The following is a 23,944-nucleotide window of genomic DNA, read 5'->3' as shown; positions in this document are numbered from 1 at the left end:
TTCTCCCATCCATCCACAAATATTTCCTTACACTAGAGGCAAGTATCTGGTCCACAGTATCTGACACAACCATGTGGTCATACCGGCTTGTCAGAGCCTGATCCCGTCAGATCTCAGAAGCTCAGAAAGTCCGGGCCTGGTCAGTACTTGGATGAGAGACCACTGGGAAAATCTGGAGCCACAGTGGGGCGCCAGTCACAAAATCTGTCATTGTGTCCTTAGGCAAGGCTCTTCACCTACATTGCCTAGTATGAAAGTGATGTGTGTGTGAGTGATGGTGGTGGTCCAAGGGGCTGATGGCGCAGATTGGCAGCAGCCGCACTTCCATCAATCTGTCCCAGGGCAGCTGTGGCTACAATAGTAGTTTGCCACCACCGTATGGTATGGAGTGAATGAATAATGAGCTGTAAAAGCGTCTTTGAGACACATGTCTGTGAAAAGCACTATATAAATGAAAGCGCACTTACAACAACAATATACCGTGATTGAGCTGTTCATTGAGTCGCCAACCTTTTGATCAGAAGGCAAATACTCAACCAAAAGTGCTGCTGCACACACTGCACGAAAGACTAACACTAAAATTGTAGCATGATCCAGTTGATGTATTTGCTAGCCACGTTTTGCGCATCATCCTACTCACCTTTCATTAGCCATATAAACGCATACAAGAGACGAGCGCCGTAAACAAACTCCACTCACCCAGCACCGCACTGATCTGCGCTGATCATCGTTAATTATTCAAATGAATTCCTAATCACTGAAAAGAGAGGGTAGACAAACACTCATTTCCATAGATATTCTTCGGCTCAACCTTTTTTTCCCCACCGACCATTAACCAAGTGATGAATTGGGGCGTGCTGTTTATTTATTTATCCAGCGCTGTGTAATTTCCAGTGTTGTAAGTGTCAACCGCACTCTAATAGTTGTTTCCCACTTACCTTTTTATTTTTCATTAACATTCATTAAAACATCTGGCTCACTTGAATGGGCCATCTGCATGTTGACGAAGCCACTATGCTAATCCCGAAATTGTTCCCTTTTCTTTGTATAGCCACGATGCTAGTTAGCCATGCGCACCTAGGACCACGGTGAGTGTGCGGCACGTCATAGCGAGCATTCCGCCTAATTATGTAAATAATTTTGTGGCTGCCGCCTCTTGTTTATTGTGTACTGTTTTCCAAATTGTGCGCAAGTCGATTTCCATCTCATTTCTTATTAATGTCGTTTCACCATTATTTAATCATATTGCTTACAGACACATGTTAAAAAGGCGAGCCGCAAAAGCAATTAAAGATCCAATCTGGAGCGCGTTTGCAGATAACTTTATGCATGGTGACACCGCAGCAGAGTTAGCCTTACCGAAATAGAACCAAGGACTGACTTTTATTACTCCTTTGGATTTATAATTACGTGATTGTACACAGCGGCAAATGACTAGTGGACCATTTAGCGTTTACGGCGGCCAATGAGCTGGCAGAGGCAAAGAGACGCACAGATGCAGAGCACATGAATCATATCATCTCAGGGCTCCAATAATGAATTTCATGCTGCCTTTTGTTGCGCTGTGAGCCGTATCGCTGATCATCAGTTGACCTCGAGAAACCAGGACACAGGGAACAGAGAAGGGGCTTTGTTTGTATCGATGCAGCCCGCAGATAAAAACACCTCCATATAAGTTCTTTAAAAATAACATAGAACTACTCTATTTACAACGGAGGTCAGAGGAACCACGGTTACTGGGTTGGTATAGTCATCACAACACAATACTCTGCTGCTATAGACATCATTTCAAAAAAAGACATGAAAACCATTATACAAGTTCTTAGTTCATACTAGCACATACAAATACTGCTCTAAGTTGGGTGGTATAATACATTGTTTCCCAAAGACTGAGTCGCAAGAGATTTTTGGTGGGGTGTCTTGTCACAATCTGCATGTAGGTCTGCAATATACAGTTCTACAGACTATTCTGTTCCAATATTGCTGGTTCAATTGAATGTTGAAAAGAAAAAGAAATGGAGTACATTTAATGTCCAAATAGGCGACTTCAGTTACTGTTTTTCATTGTTTAAAACTTGAATAAGAGAGACTTGATCACTCAGTCAATAATTAAATATCCTCATTAATGTTCAATAATGGTCAAATCCACCTTTATTTTGTGATTTACGAATAATGTCTATTGACTTGGGTCGTGAAGGTTTGTGACTTTTAAAATATGTGTCCCCAGAAAAAAAAAAAAAAGTTTGGGAACCACTGGTATAATGGATATCTAGCATCAAAATGTAATGTTTTACTTTAAACTTAGTTTCCATAGGGGTGGTCATACAATGCTGACCCTGAGTGTTTTTTCTAATGAACCATTTCTGTAGGAGGGTCCAACACCTACTTGTCAATGGAGATGTTCCTTTGCTTGAAATGTTACATAGTCTGACATTAAACAGATCTGTCCCCATGGTGATAACTAGTCTGATTCATCAGCCGGTTTCACTTCATGGAAACAATCTGACCTCACAGCATTAGGATTTATTTGCTCGACTGTAGCCGGGTACTTTTCTTCATTTAACGAATCGCTGCTATTTGGTCGTGACATATGTAATGCGCCACTAAAGGGGCTAACTGGTATATTAGGCTTTTCCCAAATCCCGTAGGAAGAAGGGCAATAACGTCTTTCATTGTTCTGGCTTTAAATCCTCGATCTTGGGAATCATTGCCAACACAGAACGTATGACTCTTCGCCGATTGGCTCGTGCCTGAATTCGCACTTCCAGGGTTTTTGCGAACAGTCTAGTGTATTCCGTTTCCTGACCTAGTCACTGGAGAGAAATGAAATGAGGCACTAGTTCGCGCCAGCCTGGCTAGGAGATAACGGCATTTCATTGCAATTTAATATATGAAACTGCATAATTCAGTAACAAAAGCAAAAACATCTGCATAGAGATGTTGGGAACCAGGTGGGAATCCTCCACCAGAAACATTATACCAGAAGCTTACATGTGCACTCTACGACATACAACATGCTTCACTGAACAGGTGTCAAATCTCTTCATCAGGAAAGGGTATAGTGGTGGGAATATTATTGCCAGTAAGAGTAGGGGAAGTAATAGCAACAGCTGTAATATGGTTAAGGTCAAGGTGTGCTTTATTGTCCCCATAGGGAAATTTTGCCTCTGCATTTGACCCATCCATGAGGCAACTTGTCAGGACCTTCCGTGGAGGCTTTTCGCTGTAGTGTTGATCCCACTGGGACAAATATGCAAATTCCATACAGAAAGGAGTGTATATGTTTGCCTGTTAAATTTATGACTTTCTATCTTTAATTTTACTTCTTAGTACAACACTATTTTCAAGTTGCTGTACTTGAGCACAGACTTCTTCCTCGTCTCCTCAGCACATCAGTTGTGTGGGTGCGTTTTTCGCTTTTACGCATTCACACAACACAACCATATCATTTTACTCTTTAATTAAGGCGCCTCGCTCGTCATCTATAGTCACATTTCCCTCAGTAATATAGAATCTCACCCCTCCGCGCAGTTTATGTTTGTAAACAGCAGCGTGTACATGGAGTCGGTGCAGGCCTGGGAGCCACAGTGATGAAGCGAATCATGCAGCGATAATCTCCATCCATTTTGGCAAACAGACGGACGCGGCCTCCTGTAGTCCTGTTACGGCGTTATGGAACTACATTGTCAGCTCGCATTTAATGAGCAATTACTGATGTTTCTGCAAGACTCGTGGCAAAGAAAATGATCATGATATCTATATGCAAATGTGTGTCTTTCAGTGATGTGATTTTAAATAGGGTAACATATTGCAGACTGTATGCGCACTGTACAAAGCTTTGGGGGTAAAGTGTTTATGAATAATTACTGTATTTTGTGTGTTTGCGATGAAATGCATGTGAAATTAAACACCACTTTATAATAATAACCACATGAACAAATTGTTTATTAAGAATGATTCAGGCTTAACTACTTAATTAAGGGGTGAGGAGTTACGGTTAGAGTATTAATTAGTTACTGAGCCTGAATCATTCTTAATTAACTATTTGTGGTAACAACTGGGGGTAACTTGTTTGTTTCTACGGCAATGTCATTCCTATGCTTGGAATGTTCCGCAGTATTAAACAGCTCTTACTTACATTTATTCAATTACAAGTGGTTTTATTGCTCAAAAATACCTAAAATAATACAAACAAACAGGCATTCTGACTGTGAGCGGGGTCGCCTCTCCTCAGATCTGACTTGTAACTTGGCCTGATTTGGTCTCCATGACATCATCATCATAACATCTCCATGGAGACAAGTATTTGATGGGCCCTCCACCAGAAAAGTTACACAATGCACCTTTGAAGTGATTTTGTGTTATCCAAAATGAAAATCTCGTTCCGAATTCAATCATAGCATTTTGGATTGTATTATTGGTTATATACTAGCCCGAATACTACAGGGACACATTGTTACACATTGGGACATCAAATAAAATTGCCTTTAATTGACCTGTGCTGGGGTCAGGCATTGAACTCGCAACCTACTTGTTTAGAGGCAGTGATGGTACAACTTTGCCATCACTTACTTGACATCTCATACTAAACAGCTTATATGTATGGCCATGAGAAGCTTAGAGGAGCTTTTTCTAGTTTTCTTATTATATTATTTATTTGTAAAGGGACAGCACACATTAAAGGGCCCATATTACACTATCTTCTCATCTGTTATAATGCTGTTTGCTCATCACAAACATACCTGGAGTTCTGTTCCACCTTGTGATGTCATGTGGTAATAAGTAAGGATGTAAACAATAACCAAAATATTGTGATACTGTAACATCAAAAGTGTCACAATAATGTCGTGGGCCATCGCACTATATGAAATTATACGTTTTTTTGCTTAAATTCATAGTTGTGGTGCAGCAACAGCTTAAAAACAGACAGAACTACGTAGACCATGATCCTTTGCTCTGTTTTAGTCCAATCAACATAATAAAACAACTGTTATTAAGCACTTTTAAATCTTAATTTGGATTATGTGCTCCACTGTGTTTGTTTCATTTGGAATAATTTTATATGTGGAATTGCCAATATCTACTGGACTAAAGGTAAAGCTGTTCACTTAAAAACTTAACTTCATGACATCACAAGGTGTAACATAATTTTTAGCAAGATGTAGACACATTAAAAGAGGGTTACTCAAACATATGTGAATAAAAACAAAACAGACTGCATCTCCAGCTGTGTTTTTTGAGGAGGTAACAGCATTTTAACATGACTTAAAGCTCACAAGAGTCAGGTGTTTAATATAGGACCTTTAATGAACTTCTTCAGTCCCTCGGCAGGTTGATGTCAAACTGTCTTCAGGACAGGGAAGCTACTCAATATTGTTTTATTTGAATGGGGCTAGAGTATACCCACATTAATATCATGCACATTGCACAACCACTTTTAATGCACTATAGGATATTAAAATGCATGTCTCCATGGAGATGTCATTGTTCTGGTTAAAATGGTCCAGAGTATGGCATTCAGCATGTCTATGTCCATGAAGATACCGACAGGCCATGTTAGATGTCCTATATTGTGCAAATTTGAGTATCGTAAGCTTTATAATGCTGTTATCTCATCAAAGACGTACCTGGAGTTGTGTTTCATTTCAAGCACTTTTTCAGCTACAGTACGTTTTAGCTAGTCAGTCTGGCGCCACCTAGTGCCTCTGCTCAATTTCATGTCTCTCCAGCGACTAGGTCAGGAATCGGAATACTCTAGACGGTTTGCAAGAACCCTGGAAGTGTGAGTCCGGGCACCAGCCAATCAGCGAAGAGCCATACATTCTGTGTTGGCAACGAATTCTGAGATCGAGGATTTAAAGCCAGAACAAAGAGAATGTTTTGTGAACTTTATCAAGAAGATTGGCATTCTATTCTATTCTATTGGCATTCTTCCAACAGGATTTAGGAAAAGCTAAATATACCAGTTAGCCCTGTTAGCGGCGCATTACATACGTCACGACCAAATAGCAGTGATTGGCTAAATAAAATAAAAAAAACTGCCTACCTGCCAACCTTGTCAAGAGAACAAATTCTAATGCTGCGAGGTCAGACAGTTTCCACGGAGTGAAACTGGCTGATGACTCAGGCTACGTTTTAGCACATGTTCAGTAGAAATTGGCAATTCCAGAGCTGAAAATATCCAAATGATGAGTCAAAGTACAGTGGAGCACTTCCTCTGTTTTTAGTTTGTGGCCACAGTCTAAATTTGCAGGATTTGTTTGGTAAACGTGTGTGAATGAAACAAAAAACACAACTCCAGGTATGTTTCTGATGAAAAAACTACATAATAGATCAGAAAAAAGCATAATATAGGGCATTTAAAGGTCAGATCTGTGAAGAGGTGACACCACTTAAAGTAAGAATGCGTGTTTCTCACATATTTTTTTTAGCAGGAATTACACCTCAAATTGAATAAATGCACAAAAATAAGTTCAGTGCCATAGCGTGGAACATTCCAGGCGAAGAAATAGCATCACCATGGAGACAAGCGGACACAAAAAGTTAAATAACACACCTTTCATTCTAATCCTGCTCCTTGCATAGTTTGCGCTGATAACTTCCTCTTCTGGCCCATTGTAATGTAAATTACCAGAGCCTGGGTCAAATGAGTGATCAGTGATAGGCCAGTACTTAACCTCTGATGACTTTGTGCTCATTTATCAGGTTTAACAGGTAATGAACCCGGACAGCCCTTAAACAGCGCAAATCTGAACTGCCCACAAGAAAGGGACTATTGGAGTAATCCTTAGATACAATCACTGCCTCATTCTAAAAAGTCATTAAGTCTCCTTCTGTTCTTTTTACAGCCCCAGCGCTCATTTATTACATTTAGTCGTACATTATGTCCTCCATTGACGAGAAACAGACAATGGGTTTTGCGCATTGTATTAATAGCTTTCATTAAATTTAATAAAGCGCCGGTTCAATCTCGCTTGGATCTCAGCCGGGCTTTGTGAGGTAAACAAAGAAGAAAATCACCATGGTTGCGTATTGTCCGTGGAGAGATTTTTTTTTTTTTCCAGAAATACGGTGGGAACACTAGAGCTCTGCGTTACTGTATTCAAATGCTTTTGGTGGCACAGTGTCAAGTACTCTCCACGGCAACGTAATTGGGGTTCGGGAAAAAGCACTTCTCAGTCAGTTGGTGCTCAGAGCTTGGATGTTGAAGTTAGAATAGAGATATAGACTACTAGTCAAATGTCAAAAGTCACCTTATCATCCAATGTTGTTTTTCTTTATTTACTACTTTCTGTATTTTACATAGAGGACACATATATAAAGCAAAATATATGGAATTATGTAGCAAAGAAAAAAAGCTTAACTATTCAAATTCTCTAAATACGCACCCTTAGCTGACAGCGCTGCAAATCCTTGGCCTTCTCTGAATGAGCTTTACAATAAAGTGACTTAAAATGGTTTTCAATTTGAGGTGTGCCATAAAGTGTCAAGGATTGCCATTCACTATTGTTATTCTTTGTTTACTACTTTTACTTCTACATTTTACATACAGGAGACATCAAATATATGAAGCAAGATACATAGAATAGAAAAGTGAATTAAGTCCGTAACTAAATATTTTCTTTTATATTTTAGAATCAAATACTCAAACTAGCCACCCTTTGCTTCGCTGACTCCACCGCAAACCCTTGGCCTTCTCTGACTGAGCTTCACAATGAAGTGACTTGAAATGGTTTGCAATTCAATGTGTGCCATAAAGTGTCAAGGAATGCCACTGACTATTGTTATTCTTCGTTTACTACTTTCTACATTTTACGTACAGAAGACATCAAATATATAACGCAAGATATATAGAATTCTGTGAGTGAAATAACTCAACGAAATAGTTTCTTCAGATTAAAATCCTCAAACTAGCCGCCCTTTGCTTTGTTGACTCCGCCGCAAACCCTCGGCCTTCTGTGAATGAGCCTTGACTTGAAATGGTTTTCACTTAAAGGTGTGCCGTGTCAGGGTAAAGGAATGACATTCACTTTTGTTATACTTTGTTTACAACTTTTTACATTTTATATAAATACTGAAGAGATCAAATATTTGAGGCAAGATGTATGGAATTTTTGTGAAATAACTCAACTAAATATTTTCTTTTATATTTTAGATTCAAATTCTCAAACTAGCCACCTTTTGCTTTCTTGACACACTTGCAAAAACTTGGCCTGCTCTCAGTTTCTTCTTTACAATAAAGTAACATTGAAATGGTTTTGGATTCAAAGTGTGCCATGGATGGGTCAAGAAATGCGAATTGTTAAAAGCAGCGATAAAAGCAAAGGGTGGCCACTTTTCAAAATCTGAAATCTGAAACAAGTTTGGAGTTATTTTGAGTTTACGTTTCTGTTTACTTCATTCATAGTTTGGATGCCTTCAGTGAGAATCTACTATGTAAAACGGTCATGAAAATCAAGAAACGTAAATGAAAAAGTGTGTCCAAATGTGGTAAAGAAGTTTGTTTACCAGAATTGGGGTCCACGGAGAAGTATGGTTGGCCTTCCAGAATGCTGTAGACTAGTTTAGCGCTGTTGCCGTAGCCGGCGTCATCAGCGTCCGTGGCTGTCACCTGGGTAACCGGAGTTCCTGTTCCAAAAGATGTAAGAAGTATTATTAGAAACATTGCATGAAGGTTTTTCTGTGAAATTATAATCAGAAGCAAATCTTTCATACAGCAAGCTACAATTTTTCTTGGAAAATACAAGTGGAACGTTTTGATGGTTTGGGGCACAGTGTAAATGAGAGAATTGGCCAAATTCTGTTCTATTGGTAAACTTTGGTACATGAAAACAAGATTAGCAGAGAGGACATCAGTTACGTAATTTCAGTTTGTACAGTTTGTTAAAACAGAAACACTGTGGGAAATAACTCTGAGGCAAAACCTTTAGAGAATAACATTGCAACTATTGATATTTTGTATGACATCTTCAGCATTGGGGTGTGATTCTAACCGTAGACACTGCTCTGTCTGAAGCTCTTTTACTGAAATAGAAACTGAAATAGACCCATGAACACTCATACTGATCACAGGCTCCATGAGATTTGGGACAATCTTAAAACTTTTTTGGTACTGTTTCCTAATGTGTCCATTGTGTTACCTAGGCAACTTCTGAACATTCTCACAATAGATACAAATGTAGAGCTTTTGAATTTGAACACCAGTGGCCATTTATCTGTAGCCAGGCTGGCGACACCTACTGCGTCTGCTCAATGTCATTTCTCTCCAGCGGCTAGGTGAGGAATCAGAATACACTAGACTGTTTGCAAGAACCCCGGAAGTGTAAGTCTGGGCACCAGCCAATCAGCGAAGAGCCATACATTCTCTGTTGGCAACAATACACCGAGAACGAGGATTTAGAGGTGGAACAAAGAGAATGTTTGGTGAATTTTATCAAGGGAAGAGGCGTTATTTCCCTTCTTCCTATGGGATTTGGGAAAAGCTTAATATAACAGCTAGCCCTGTTAGCAGCGCATTACATACGTCACGACCAAATAGCAGCGATTCGTTGAATAAAAAAGTACCTGCCTACCATCGAGCGAACGAATTCTAATGCTACAAGGTCAGACGGTTTCTACAAAGTGAAACCGGCTGATGAATCAGGCTAATTTAGCTGTGGGGTTGACACAAATTCGTGCAGACTGCTTGAACAGACATTTTTGTTCTATAATAAAAACAAAGGAATTTAGAATGGAGACAATCCACAGCATGGCATCCAACTTTAGTCAGTCTTTGTTTTTGAGAACTTTCTTGTTCAAATGCATAACTACTGTGCGTCTCCTTTATATAAATAAATGAAAATAAAATAAAATATAGCCAAAGGAAATTGCCCCTTAAACTGATAATGGAGTTTCTCAGCAGGTAAACTAATGGCGATGGTGAGGGGTCTGTTTAATGTCCAGGAACCGTTCAAATGACTCATAGGCTAAATATTCAGAGCTAAATGTTGCATAGTCATCCTAGTGGGTTCATTTATTGTCATTTTGTATAAATTTACCTATATTTTGTGAAGTACTTAATGATATGTTTCCTGTAACACTCAATCAAGGGTCTCCAATTAAATTTTCAAAACACGCATTCCATTGTAGCACAGCGTTTTATGCGTTAGTAAAATCAGTGAACCATTATTTTTCATAGCCGTTCTAACCAGTTTACTACATACAATAAAAAATATTTATGGAAAAGCAAATGATTATTATTAAGTTTCTGTTTTTTTAAGCACAACACATATAAACATGAATAAAATCTCATCTAGTTCTCAGAATGCATCGCTTCAACTTTAATAAGGTCTTGTTGGCAACCTACACAATCATGACATGGAACTGCATGCACAAGGCTTGGGTAAAAATAATACGCCTCTTTGAAAGACTGATAGAATGTGATAATTTTCCTGTAGCTCCCAGCAAGCCTTGCAGTACAACTTGATCTAAATTATGACAAGCAGCCACAACTAAGAGCTGTATGTACAAGCTCATAAATAAGAGGAGTTTGTATAATAAGTTTACAGCAATGCATGATGTATCTAATTGCCATGTATTTATAGACATTAGGAAGATAGAGAACGCTGTAAAACCAGTCTTTCCTACCTTCATGGCACTCAAAACATTTTATATTAAACTAGAGAAGTTCAGAAGGGTTCGGACAAATATTTAGAACTTATTTTCGGGTTTGATTTGGACTCGGACATATCTGTGTGTCAGCCGTTTCCTGTCTACAGTAAAACGAGTCGCTTTGAGACTCTTTAAGTGTTCAAAAGATCAGAGTACTGCACTTCTAGTTTAGATACAAGTCAAAACCGTGTTATTATTATTTGTGAAATGTGGTGCACTACTTCTAATACATGATTTTTAAAGCCTAAAAGATTGGCGATAAATTACACAGAAAGTAGAGTCACCATCACTAATCTGCAGCTTCATGTGGATGTAAACAAACACACGAGGAACTACTCTTGCCTTTTTACTCTCAAAGAACGCCTCAGACTGGATTAATATCGTGGTTTTGTGGACTGGGTGGCATTATTGCAGAGGACAATTTCTGTGTATAATATGGATGAGATTCTGCACTTTAAATTTACCACTTTACACAGGTGAGGAATAAAGTCTTACCATTATTTTCGCTTTATCCCCAAGTTTGAATTTTGCTTTTCTGTGTCCGTTAGAAGCCACACAAACAATATACTACGAGTGTTATTAGTAGGCCTGTGAAAATAGTGTGATTTTAATTGTGTCGGGTTCGGACACGAATATCTTAATGCCTATCGGGCTCGGGTCGAATTCGATCACTGCTGTGTCGGACACGGGCAAGGCTCAGACAGAAAAATCCGGCCTGATCCGCACTCTAATTCGCACACGCACTCATGCACCAATGTACACAGACACTGGGAGTAAATTTGCTTTAGTGCCTTGCCCACAGACACAATGGCCATATTCATCAAAGGAATTCTATGGCACCCCAACCACTAGATTAGACCAATAAAGCTGATGTTAACATTATCAAGTCATTATGGGCTGGAGCGATGTTCCGCTGTCCGCAATGGATATGACCTACATTATATCTTATGCAATCCATTGTAAATTTACATTTTTACAATCAATAATCAGTATAGTGTCTTTACGGCATATAGCTGGCCCACGCAGCCTTGTTAGTTTGTATAACATGACAAAGACAAATGCCTCATCATTATTAATATGCTGTTTATGGGAAAGTAACCATGATGACAAATAGATGCTTTTAGTGCCTTGATGTCTTAAGATTCAAAGCCTTTCTTTCATGAAATTATCTGAAAGCCTCGGTCTTGCTTTTAAAAACTTGAGATGAGACTTATGGCTTTAACTAAATACCAGCTCTTGACACAAAGGAAACATTAATGCTTGCGCCCGCTCATGTATTTTTAAAACGCAATATCCGTATTCATCTAATAGTCGTGCAATTAGCCGTTACCTTCCAGTCGAACAATAACCAATGAATACAAATTAGTTTCATAATTAAAGTACTTTCAAGAGTTTTTGATGAAAATGTAGACAGGGGCCTTCATCTATGCGGAATCATCCTACGTGGCTCAGGGCAAATACATTAGCGATAAAAAAAAAAAAGAAATTACACTCATATACAGTATTTACACAGCCAAAACCATGATCAAAACTAGAGAACAGTACATACTCGAGAACGTTTTTCAGATGAAGTATAGAGCTACAGTGCTTATTCTGTGTAGATATTATTACTTTAATATTGTGTACAATGTGATTTTAAATGGTCACCCAGTGAGTCTCCCATAGACTTTGCATGTAAACCAGAAACCCCTGATGCCACGTATATTGATGAAAAACATTTGACCCTTTTTCATTAGTAAATAACTTGATTGAATGATTGTCTAGGGGTGCAAATATATCACATTTTGTTCTTTGTTTTAAATCTTATATCACAACTTAAAGGTGCATTGTGTAACTTTTCTGGTGGAGGGTCTGTCAAATCATCATGGAGACCGAATCAGTCCAAGTTACAGGTCAGATCGGTGGAGAGGCGACCCTACTCACAGTCAGAATGCCTCTTTTTATAGGTATTTTTGAGCAGTAAAACCACCTGTAAATGAATAAATGTAAGGTAGAGCTGTTTAATGTTATACTGTGGAACATTCCAGGCAGAGCACTGACAAAACAAGCAGGTGATGGACCCCAAACCAAAAAGTTACGCAGTGCATCTTTAAAGGAACTATGCATCTATCTATCTATCTATCTATCTATCTATCTGTGTCTCCAGATATGAAATTAACATGCTGAAATCAAATAGAGCTTTTACTGATAACAATTTTAATGCTGATTTACTTTTAATAACAAAAACATTGAACATGATGTCCCGTTTACTTATAATTTGTTTTTCCGGTTCCCATGACAATTTTCCAATCAGAGTGCAGAATGAGCCTCACATGAGTCTGTCCTTTGGTTTGACAGTTTCAATGCTGATCTCCAGTTAAAAAAAAAACTCTCTCTGATCTATGTCCTCACTACCCTAAAGCTGCAGGCCGTCACGAACCAGTGCAGTTCTGAGCTTCTACATGAAGCATTTTAATAAAAAAGATTCATTCCATACTTAAACTTTTATTCTTTGGCTTTTAACCCCACGCGAGTTGTGAGGTCCTGTGTCTTTTATTCATTTTACTTATTTATTTTATGATTTGTTTTTATTTGATTTTTACTGGATTTATGGTTTCAGGACTGGCATGATCAAATTTATCACAATTTAAGTTTTTTTGGTTTAATTTTATGTTATCTGTGCTGCACTTTGGAAACCGCTTTGTTTGTAAAATGCGCTATATAAATTTGTCAAGAATTGCAATCCTACCTAATTTTCTATACATCATCTTCCACATATATTGTATTGTACACTAGGGAGGTAACAATAACCAAAATATCGTGATATCATATTGTTAAAACTATATCGTAGGCCTTCAACATACACTGAATTACAAGTTGCTCTGCTTTAATTCATTGTTATGGTGCAGCAAAAGCTAAAAAAAACCAGAGGGAACTACATAGACCATGATCCTTTGCTACATTTTGGTGCAAACTACATAAAGAAATAGCAGTTCTAAGCACTTCTAAATCTTAGTTCTTTGGATTAAGTCTTGCCAAGGCATTTTAAAGAAGAAAAAGTGGCATATTCACAATTTGTTAGCCGCCAGAGATGTTACCCTGAGATGTATATTGTGAAAATATTGTACTGTGAAATTTGGATATCGTAACATCCCTATTGTACTCTATTCGCCACAATTCCACCCAAAAATGTCGAGAGCCAGCTAATATACATCGCCTAATAACCCAATTATTAAACTCGTCCATTTTAATTCACAGTGACCTAGCTTTCATCAGCGCAGAGGAGAGGATGGGTGAAGAGGAGGGGAGGAAGAGGAGGAGTTGGGGGGGGGGGGGACATGCTGACATAGAGCGCACGCCGGCACCGCGCTACAGATGGTATGGTAATTGTTTCCGTGAAAGATGTTTAGAGGTGTTCCGACAACAAAGGGAGATGTCCCCCGCCACAGACGCTACGGGTCCTGCCATGGGCCAAAAACAGCTCGCCCGCCGCACATCACACATCAAACGCCTTGTAAAAAAGAAAAAAAAAAAAAAAGAGGGAAAAAGTGCCAAGTATTCGTTTTGGCTAGGCTAGGGGATGACTTAAACAGGAGCTATAAAAACGCAATGCCAGATGTGAGTGAGACAAAGTTTATAATGTGCATCTGTATTCAGTATATGGCAGACTACAGCCACTGAAGCAATCCCCAATAGGCACGCTGACCAAAGTGCTGATATATCTAACAAAAAGATTTATAGTGGAGGAATACGCTCGGAATACAAAATATGAGGGTTTCCGGGGATAGCAGGAGATGTGGGAGAAAATATTGATGCGCTAATATAGTCCCCCTCTTGCAAGTTTATTAAAATATGTGACTACAATAAATATGTTGATCAGAGCCTCATGACTCGCCGTGCAGGGGAATATTAAATGAATAACTATAAAGTGGAGGAAAAAGTCTAATTTCAACAAAGAAATCCCCCACAGAACAGTTTTGTGACACAGTTGTGTGAGTTGTAGCCAAGTGTGAGATGAATGCACTGAGGTGTTACGCTGAATGACACAATTTAATGTTGTCCTAAACTTGTCAGTGACACAATATGGATCTAAATAGGCAGAGCTCTCACCAACGTCATTCAGCAGGTTGTGGAAAAAAGTAAACAATTCACTATATCATGCGTCAGAGGTGGGGATTTGCAAGTTGTGACATGGACTTGAGCCAGACTTGAGTCACTATTTTTAGGACTTCAGACTTGACTGGATAAAATGGACTAAGACTTGGGACTTGACTTGGACTTGAAGGTCATTGACTTGGGACTTGACTTGGACTTGAGCACTGTGACTTGAGAAGACTTGATGCTTCTCCTAAAAAAAAAAGTATATATACAGTATGTTTTTAGAAAATACTTTTCTCTTTACATTTGATAAATGCGGTGCTTAATTTTACAGGAACAAACTGGAACATGTCCCTCCCACTTGTCTGTTTGTTACTTTGGGTGTAACTGAAGTCCTGGATACTGTATACTCAAATGTCTTACAGTAATATACAGTACAGTACAGTAAAACAGAGGGAACTACATAGAACATGATCCTTCCATTTCAGTGCAGACTACATGAGAAAATAACTGTTACTAAGCACTTTTAAATCTGAATTCTTTCTGTTCTGAAAAATTGCATTTCTACAACTCTTCTATACATACTCATATATAAATATACCATGACTACTACCATGAAGTACAGTTTAATTTAAAATGTACATGAATTGCTAAAATCTAAGCTATATTTGGTACTTTGGTTTAAAGACTTAAAATGACTTAAAGCTCAAAGCAAACGACTTGGACTTGACTCGGACTTATGGGCCAGTGACTTGAGACTCGACTTGGACTTGCCTGTATTTAACTTAGGACTTCGCTCGGACTTGAGGTTAAAGACTTGCAAAACAACGACTTGGTCCCACCTCTGTCATGCAAAACCCAAAGGAGGTTCCGTAGTTTTAATGGTAATCTTATTAATATGTCACCTATTCAATTCATTTTTTTCCATTCAAATAAATGTTTTGGGGGCACAATGTAGCATTTTCGTTGGGCACCAGGCACCTGCTCATCTCCATGGTGATGCTATTGCTTTGCATAGAATGTGTCACAGTACGGCATTAAATTCTTAATTTTTTTCTTTACAAAAGCATTTAAAGGGTTTAAACCACTTTGATTGTGTCAGAACTGGAAAAGCGCTATATAAAAGGCGACCATTTACCAGTATTGGGCTGGTCTCTCCACAAAACTGGCCAAGTAGCATCACCTGCTTGTCTACATGAGGAAGTGAGAAATTGAATGTCTTACTGTGGAACATTCCATTATAACAAGTGGCTGACCCTCCACTTTGTAAAGCACTGCGGGCGTCTTGAAAAGCTCTATATAAATGGAAGGTATTATTATTTTTATGATTAGACACCACAGAAGTTACAGTGCTCCATCATGTTTAACCACTCAGTGAATTATTCATTTCCATCTACTTATTTAAAGGTGCATTGTGTAACTTTTTCTGGTGGAGGTTCCGTCAAGTGCTTTTCTTTGCGGAGATGTTACTACTTATCGATGTTTGTAATATTTCACAGTATGGCATTAATCCATTCTATCTTCATGGAGACCAAACCTGACCAAATTACAGGCCAGATCTGTGGAGAGGCGACCCAATTCACAGTCAGAATGCATGTTTTGTAGATATTTTTGAGCAATAAAACTACCTGCAATTGAATAAATGTAAGGTGGAATATTCCAGGCAGAGCAAGGGCATATCCATAGAAACAAGCAGCTGATGGACTCCCAACCGAAAAGTTACACATTGCACCTTTAATGACATATGAAATTCCATACGCCATAATGGAATATTTATCAAAGAAATCCTTTATCTTCGTATTTACATTGCACCATATTTAATGCTTATGTTACAGATACAGTTGATAAGATAGTTTATGATTCATTTCTTACTTTGCGTGGTCGTTTCAGGCGCTCTATAGAATACCAACTTTACCTATAGCACATATATATATTACACTTAGCATCCCCGCTGCCTCGCTCACACCACCCGCGTTTGTAACTATTTGCTCGTGTAATCTAAGTCTGTAGTTGCGCTGTCATCCGCACACACACAGCACGTCGATGGCTGATAAATAGTCCCAGCTTCATCTCTGGAACACGGCAAAAGGCCACATGCAAGTCGTAAAGTGGAGGAGCGCTTTCGCAGTTTGCAACCCAATTATTTCACAGCGAGAGTCTCTCAAGTGGTCCGCCGAGACAGAGGTGTTCTAGTAATCTTATGACGACCCGTGCGCTGGGGTTACCTTGTAAAAACGTACCACGCTCGACTCTATTTGTGCACTAGGGAGAGTTCAGACTGTACATCACACGGAATCAATATTTGCCTCTTTTATGCAGATATTTCAGCCGGTGTGTTATCGCCGTGGAGACAGGGAGATGACAACACCGGGACAATACAGGTCAGATCTGTGAAGAGGCGACGCTGCTCATAGAATTTATTACTATTAGTACTACCACTACTACTATTATTATTATTGTTATTATTATAATTATTTACTACTGCTACTACTACTGTTGTAATTAACTACTACTACTAACTACTACTACTACTACTACCTACTACTACTACTACCTAATACTACCTACTACTACTACCAGTTTACTGCTACTACTGCTACAATTAACTACTACTACTACTGCTACAACTACTACTATAATTAACTACTACTACTACTACTACTACTACTACTACTACTACTGCTACTGCTATAATTTACTACTACTACTACTAACTACTACTACTACTACTACTAACTACTACTACTACTACTACTACTACAACTACTACAACTACAACTACAACTACTACTACTTCTATTGTTATTATTGTTATAATCAACTACTATTACTACTGCTACTACTGCTGCTACTACTGCTACTACTGTTATAATTAACTACTACTGCTACTACTGGTGCTGCTGCTACTACTACTACTGTTATAATTAACTACTACTACTACTACTACTACTACTGCTGCTGCTGCTACTATTGGTGCTGCTGCTACTACTAACACTAGGAACATTCCACGCAAAGCAACATCTCCCTAGGCGAGCAGACGGCGTAATATTGATCAAAAAAGTCACCAAGCGCACCTTTATATTCTAAATGACTTCACAAAAACAAATGAGTTCACTTTTTTTTCATAATTTGAAACTGAATAGTCATGGGTCCATCTAAGTCGGTCACAGGGAAACCGAGCCATACGCAAGTTGTAAAGTTTGCAACCCAATTATTTCACAACAAGAGTGTCTCAAGTGGTCCGCGGAGACAGAGGTGCTGTAGTAATCTTATGACGACCTCTGCGCTTGGGTTAGCTTATAAATTTAATGTGCTGCTTGTGCCTTCGTACTGTAGATTTTCAAGGACCTGTATCCGATTGTTCTCCTCGTATATCTGAACACAATTTTTGCCCCAGGACATACGTATATATTGTGAAAATAAGTCTGCTGTGTACTGTCTGCATCTAATTATAATGCTTTATTTTATCCAAGAGCCAGGAAGTGTTCGGTTCACTTGCTAACTGTTGTTGGCTTTGCCTTAACTCCGCTCTGGTCTCTGAAAGTCGAGGAACGTGCTTATAAGATCATTGCGCGAATAATTAGGATAGATGTGCCGGTTCGAATCCCGCTCTAGACAGAAACACCGTTGGTCGAGCGGTCAGACCTACAGGTTTGCCGTGCGATTCCATCTCCAACAGATGAATGATGTCATTGTGTCCTTGGGCAAGACACTTAACAAATTGACGTATGAATGTGTGTGTGACTGGGTAAGTGATTCCTTGATGTAAAGTGCTTTGAGTGCCTTGAAGGTGGAAAAGCGTTATAGGAAAATGTGACAGTTTATAATCCGTCTATCATTCATTCATTTTTCAAAATAAAACCAAAAATAAGGAAGCAATATTCTTCATTATTTATCTCCAAAACCAAAATGAAAAAATGGATAACGATAGTTTTGTAGTTCACGATTTTGTGTTTAAATGAATAATGGAAAACAAGGATAACGGCAGTTTCCCGTTTCCGTGACTTAAACTGTAATGCCGAATTTTTACGCCATGTAGGGACTGAACCAGGACTGAACCAAGACTGAAAGAGGACTAATACAGGTCTAAACCATGTCTAAACCAGAACTGAACCAGGACTAAACCAGGCCTAAACCAAGCTTAAACCAGGACTCTTCCGCTCTCTGTCCCGGTTTGGTCCTGGTCTGGTCCTGGTCTCAGTTCCGGTTTCAGTGCCGGTCTAGTCCAGGTCTCAGTTCCGGTCTAGTCTAGGTCTCAGTCCTGGTTTAAGTCCCGGTCTGGTCCCGGTCTCAGTTCTGATCACCCGACAGTCAACGTGGGTGCACCTGCGGGCCTGTCCCAACACTCAGTCCCTGTTTTAGTCCTGTTTCAGTCCTGAGATCAGTCGTGGTTTAAGCCTGGTTTAGGCCTGTTTTAGTCCTGAGATCAGTCCTGGTTTAGTCTTGTTTTAGTCCTGTTTTAGTCCTGTTTTAGTCCTGGTTCCGTCCATATGAGGCGCAAAAGTCCATTATTGCAGTTCAAGTCACAGAAATGGGAAACGGCTGTTATCCGTTTTTTTAAAATTAATTTAAACACAAAATCGAAAACTGACAAAAAAACATTTTTTATTCATTTTAGTTTTGGAGACAAATAATGAAGATTTTTTTTTTTTTTTCCCTTTTTCAAATTTTTGGTTTTATTTTGACAAATGCATGAACAAATGATACACAGATTGTTTATCAGTTTTATCAGTAACTTGTATATACTGTAGAATAAGGTATCCAATTAGTGAACAGTACATTTTTCAGTTTATTTAAATGAATCGTTTAACACCACAAGAGTTAAAAGATGTGAAAAGAATATAATAGTGCACTCCAACTCTATTTGTGTGCTAACTGTGCTTCGTACTGTAGATCACATGCAATCAATATCTCCCTCTTTTACTCCGGTCCTTCAGCCTGCGTGAAGGCATTATAAAAGCAACAACAGAGGAGCCGTAATGTTAACTGGATGACAGCAGCGAAAGCACGTCCTAAACAGGAGCTCATGTTACATACGGTCATTAAATATGAAATTAACTGCACCACTATGCTTCAATAGCCATTAGCAGGAAGCACACTGTGGAAGGATATCGTGTTGTGAAATAAAGGCGTAGTGTGAAGTCGTATAAAGTGTGGTATCAGTGATTTAGAAAAGAAAAATTAGGTATTAAAAAAAACAAAAAACATCTGGGCATTTGAAGTAAAAAAACAAAACTAAAAAAACAAACAAACAATAAAATAAATACAAATCTATAAATGTATATATATATAAAAATAAAATAAAATTAGATTAAAAGAAAATTTTAAAAAAATAAAAGTAAAAGTTCATACAATTATAAAACTGAAATTTATTCTGTAAAACTGTGTAAAAAGTGTGAATTTCATGGAGAATCTTTGAATAGAATGAAAAAATATATAAAATAAATGAAATTAAAATTTGGAAGTGTTATAACAGGATTTGTATTCACAGTTCTATTAAGTGCACACATTCTGTCACTGCAAATCCTAAAACAAATCCTAAAAAAATATGATAAGTTTCAACATTTTTGTGGACTTCAGTTTGGTTAAAATCGTGGATTGCCTATATATTTACACAGGCAACTACCCTAAACCATAGATTTAATTTGTGATACCAAACTTAATATTTACACAAACTCTACTCAAATAAAATCCTAGTGAAAGTGAAACAGTAATACAATCCCAATCCCTAATGACGAAATAATGACGAGTTTCAACATTTGTAGATTTAGGTTTGATTATATTATTAAAAAATGGATTGTCCAATGATTTGAGTTTCCTCCAACTGAAAGTGTGAAACCAAAGACTTGAAATGACTTGAAGCTCAAAGCAGAACACTTGGACTTGGCTTGGATTTATGGGTCAGTGACTCGAGACTCAACTTGGACTTGCCCGTCTTTGACTTGGGACTTGAGGTCAAAGACTTGAGACTTACTTAAGACTTACCAAATAATTTCTTGGTCCCACCTGGTATCGGTTATCGGCAGATACTTAAAATCACAGTATCAATATCGGCACCTGAACTGAAAAAGTAGGATCGGTGCTTCTCTCTTCCATACATCGCCCACACACACACGTCGTAATGTCACTGCAAACTGCAAACTATCATGGACCCTGTAGCTTTCATGCTGGCACCTTACATTCAAATATCACAAATGAGCTGACAGGATATAAAAATGAATTGTTTACCGAACTCATTTCCTGTTGTGGTTTGCGCCGTGGTACACATCAGTACACTTATGCAAAGAAGCAAATTGTATCCGGTGTGCCACAGGTGTTTGCAATTGTCAAATGAATAAAATAGAAGACCGACAGCTAAGGAAATTGAACCTCATATGCGGCTCTTATCTGTTTTAAAGTTAAATTACGACTCATACCGTGGGAGAAGCAGTCATCTACAAACTCTTAATTAAGAAATGATGGTTGAAGATAAAATACGGGTCTGCAAACAACTTTTTTTAAAATAGATTTGGTTAAATAGCAATATCATGTTTTACAGATGACGTCACAATCTTGGCATGCATCCATTTAAAGGTGAGTAACTTTTTCACATCATCTGCTTATTTCTATGGAGATGCCATTGCTCTGCCTGGAATGTTCCACAGTATGACATTAAACAGCTCTGCTTTTGTACAATCCTTCAATTACATTACAATTAGTTTTGTTTTTGTAGCTCAAAAATACCTTGAAAAACAGGCGTTCTGACTGTGAGCAGTGTTACCTCTCCACAGATCTGAGCTTTAACTTTGTCTGGATTGGTCTCCATGAAGATAGAAAAATCTAATGCCATACTGTGAAACATTTTAGACAAAGCAATAATATAAAGACTATGTAAAACCAGAATTTGTGTATGATAAAAGAAGGTAATGTTGGAAATTAAGCGGAAATGAAAAGGATGTTTTGATGTATGAAGACATACGGGCTTTGCTTTAGCATTTGTTTGGGAAAAAGCTTTGCAATGTGATGTCACAATCTATTTTTAGCATCCGTGAAAAGTGATATTGCCTTGTCAGGGAAACGCGTGGTCCATCTGTATCAAAACCAACATCGCTGCTTACAAAATCAAAAGGGACTCACAAAAACACTGTGGATTTCTACAGAATCATTGAGAGAAAATCTGTAAATCTGACTTGTTTGATTTTTATTTTTCGGACTAGTCACACCGGAATATAAGTCGCACTTTTGGGGGGAAATATATTTTATAAATCAGAAATCAGGAACTGACATTTCATCTTGAAAGGCAAGTTATAATAATAAGAATAAAACAGAACAACAGGCTGTTAATGTAACATGTAAACAGTTATTCAGATAACTATGGCATAAACAGAACAGAACAAGTTTACCAAACTCTCCATCTCACTCCAAATCACTAAATCCACTGAATTCTTCATCCTCTGTGTCACTTCTGAGTAACTACGTGACCTCCGGAGGTAAACAGAGTACCGCCTCCTCTTCTGCGATTCTGTCTTCAGACTCAGCATCACTTCCAGTTAGAATTATTCCGGCCTTTCCGAATCCCGACAGGGTAGTTTTGGTTGTCACTGGTGCGATTGACTAACATGATATAAGACAGGACAGATGCTCTTTCTGCAAGAGACACACGCAGTATGTACAGTATGATAGTGGTACATGAGTAATAGTAGTAGCAGATATTGGCACACAAGCCTAGGGTGCCCTCTCATGGCAGCCAGTGTGAAAATTTTAATATATAAGTCGCACCGGAGTAAACGTTGCAGGACCACCCAAACCATGAAAAAAGTGAGACTTATAGTCCGAAAAATACAGTCGTTCAAAATGAAAGTGACCAATGAGCTCCTTCGTTTCACAGGCGTCACTGACATAAACTAATCTGATTGGATGGTATTGTCTGAATCTGGGTCAAAGCGAGACAGAGGGAGTGGGAACCAGACAGACATCCCTCTGTATTAAAAAAAACATACTTAGTCTGAACTGAGTCTGAACTTGTCAGACAAAAAATAAAACCTTCATAAACATAAACAGTGGAAGCATTAGAGCGTGAAGTAGCTAGCTTATTCTTGACTTCCCACTGGGGTAAAATTATCCTCAATACCCCATGATAAAAAAGAGGGGAAAAAAGATGGATTAGAATGACGCAGTTTGGTCCTGTTTCAAATCAAGGCAGATTATCTCATCCTTTGCTTCAGTAATGCACTAGAATGTCCATGTACAGTAGTTAGCAGCAGCTGGAGGCAAAAGAAAACAGCGCTACTGTAAAACTCATATTGTTCTTGGCTTTTGTACCAAGCCAGTATAGCATTGTGGCAATTACGATAATAACTATACCTATAAACATCCAGGATATAGAGAAGATTGGAACAAAAGCCGCGTTAGAAGGAATAGCCAAGGTCCACAAAAAGAAATGATTGTATAGAAAGTAGCTGGCAGTGATTTGCACATAAATATCCCTGCATTATGGTGCAGACGGATCTTTGATGGGAAATTATGCTTCTCCATTCCTCATAACAAAGCGCTCTGTGGTGAAATATGTGTGTATACTAGACACATGTGCGAACAAATGGGAGGCTTGTTAATGTTACCATAGAGTAGAATAAAGGAGATAAAGGAGCAGACCCTGAACCACAAGTTGAAAACCATTGATGTAGCGTCGATCTTGGTCTTGAGAGCGCTTTTTTATGGTCTCGGTCTCATCTCAGACCCGAGCGCATTTGAACTCTGTCTCGTCTCGGTCTTGAAGATGCTTGGTCTCTGTCTTGTCTTGGACTTGAGGTCTGATACTACGAGTGCGATCACATTTCATTATGTCTGGTAAATGTGCAGAGGCTGCTATATCACTGCAAAATCAGTAAGATAATGTAACTGTAAATATTATGAACTTGAAAAAAAAAACACTTGGTTAACTTTGCAGTTGTTTTCTGTAAAGTGGGATTAAAGTAGGGGTTCTCAAACTGTGGGTCTGAAAAAGGGGCGCACATTAACCAGAGAAAATGGAGATAGAATTATTAAAACATTGATATATATGTGCCAAAATAATTACAAAATACGAATAAATGTAGAAAATGAAAAAGATAGTCTCGATTTGGTCTCAGTGTTGTCGCAGTCTTGACCTTTAAAAGTCTCGGTCTTGACTCGGTCTCGACCCTCAGAGGTCTTGGTCTTGTTCTGGTCCCAGGACCTTGTGGTTTGTGGTAAATTGTTC

General features: G+C 38.5%; 1 protein-coding gene and 1 pseudogene across 1 annotated transcript in view; one reads left to right on the top strand and one right to left on the bottom strand.

The window, feature by feature from the left end:
- The window catches only part of cdh8 (cadherin 8), a 274,545-nt gene that overhangs the window by 75,506 nt on the left and 175,095 nt on the right, over positions 1-23,944 (bottom strand). The window contains exon 3 of the mRNA XM_055154831.1: positions 8,509-8,628. Coding sequence (XP_055010806.1) covers positions 8,509-8,628 — 120 coding nt within the window. The remainder of the gene's footprint in view (positions 1-8,508; positions 8,629-23,944) is intronic.
- Positions 70-187, top strand: LOC129409306 (5S ribosomal RNA; annotated as a pseudogene).

The sequence above is a fragment of the Boleophthalmus pectinirostris genome, unplaced genomic scaffold (genome assembly GCF_026225935.1).
Source record: "Boleophthalmus pectinirostris isolate CB_2022bp ecotype Guang Dong unplaced genomic scaffold, ASM2622593v1 HiC_scaffold_19, whole genome shotgun sequence".
Classification (NCBI taxonomy): Eukaryota; Metazoa; Chordata; class Actinopteri; order Gobiiformes; family Gobiidae; genus Boleophthalmus; species Boleophthalmus pectinirostris.
The sequence above is the reverse complement of the archived record's forward strand: the minus strand, read 5'-3'. Positions and strand labels throughout refer to the sequence as shown.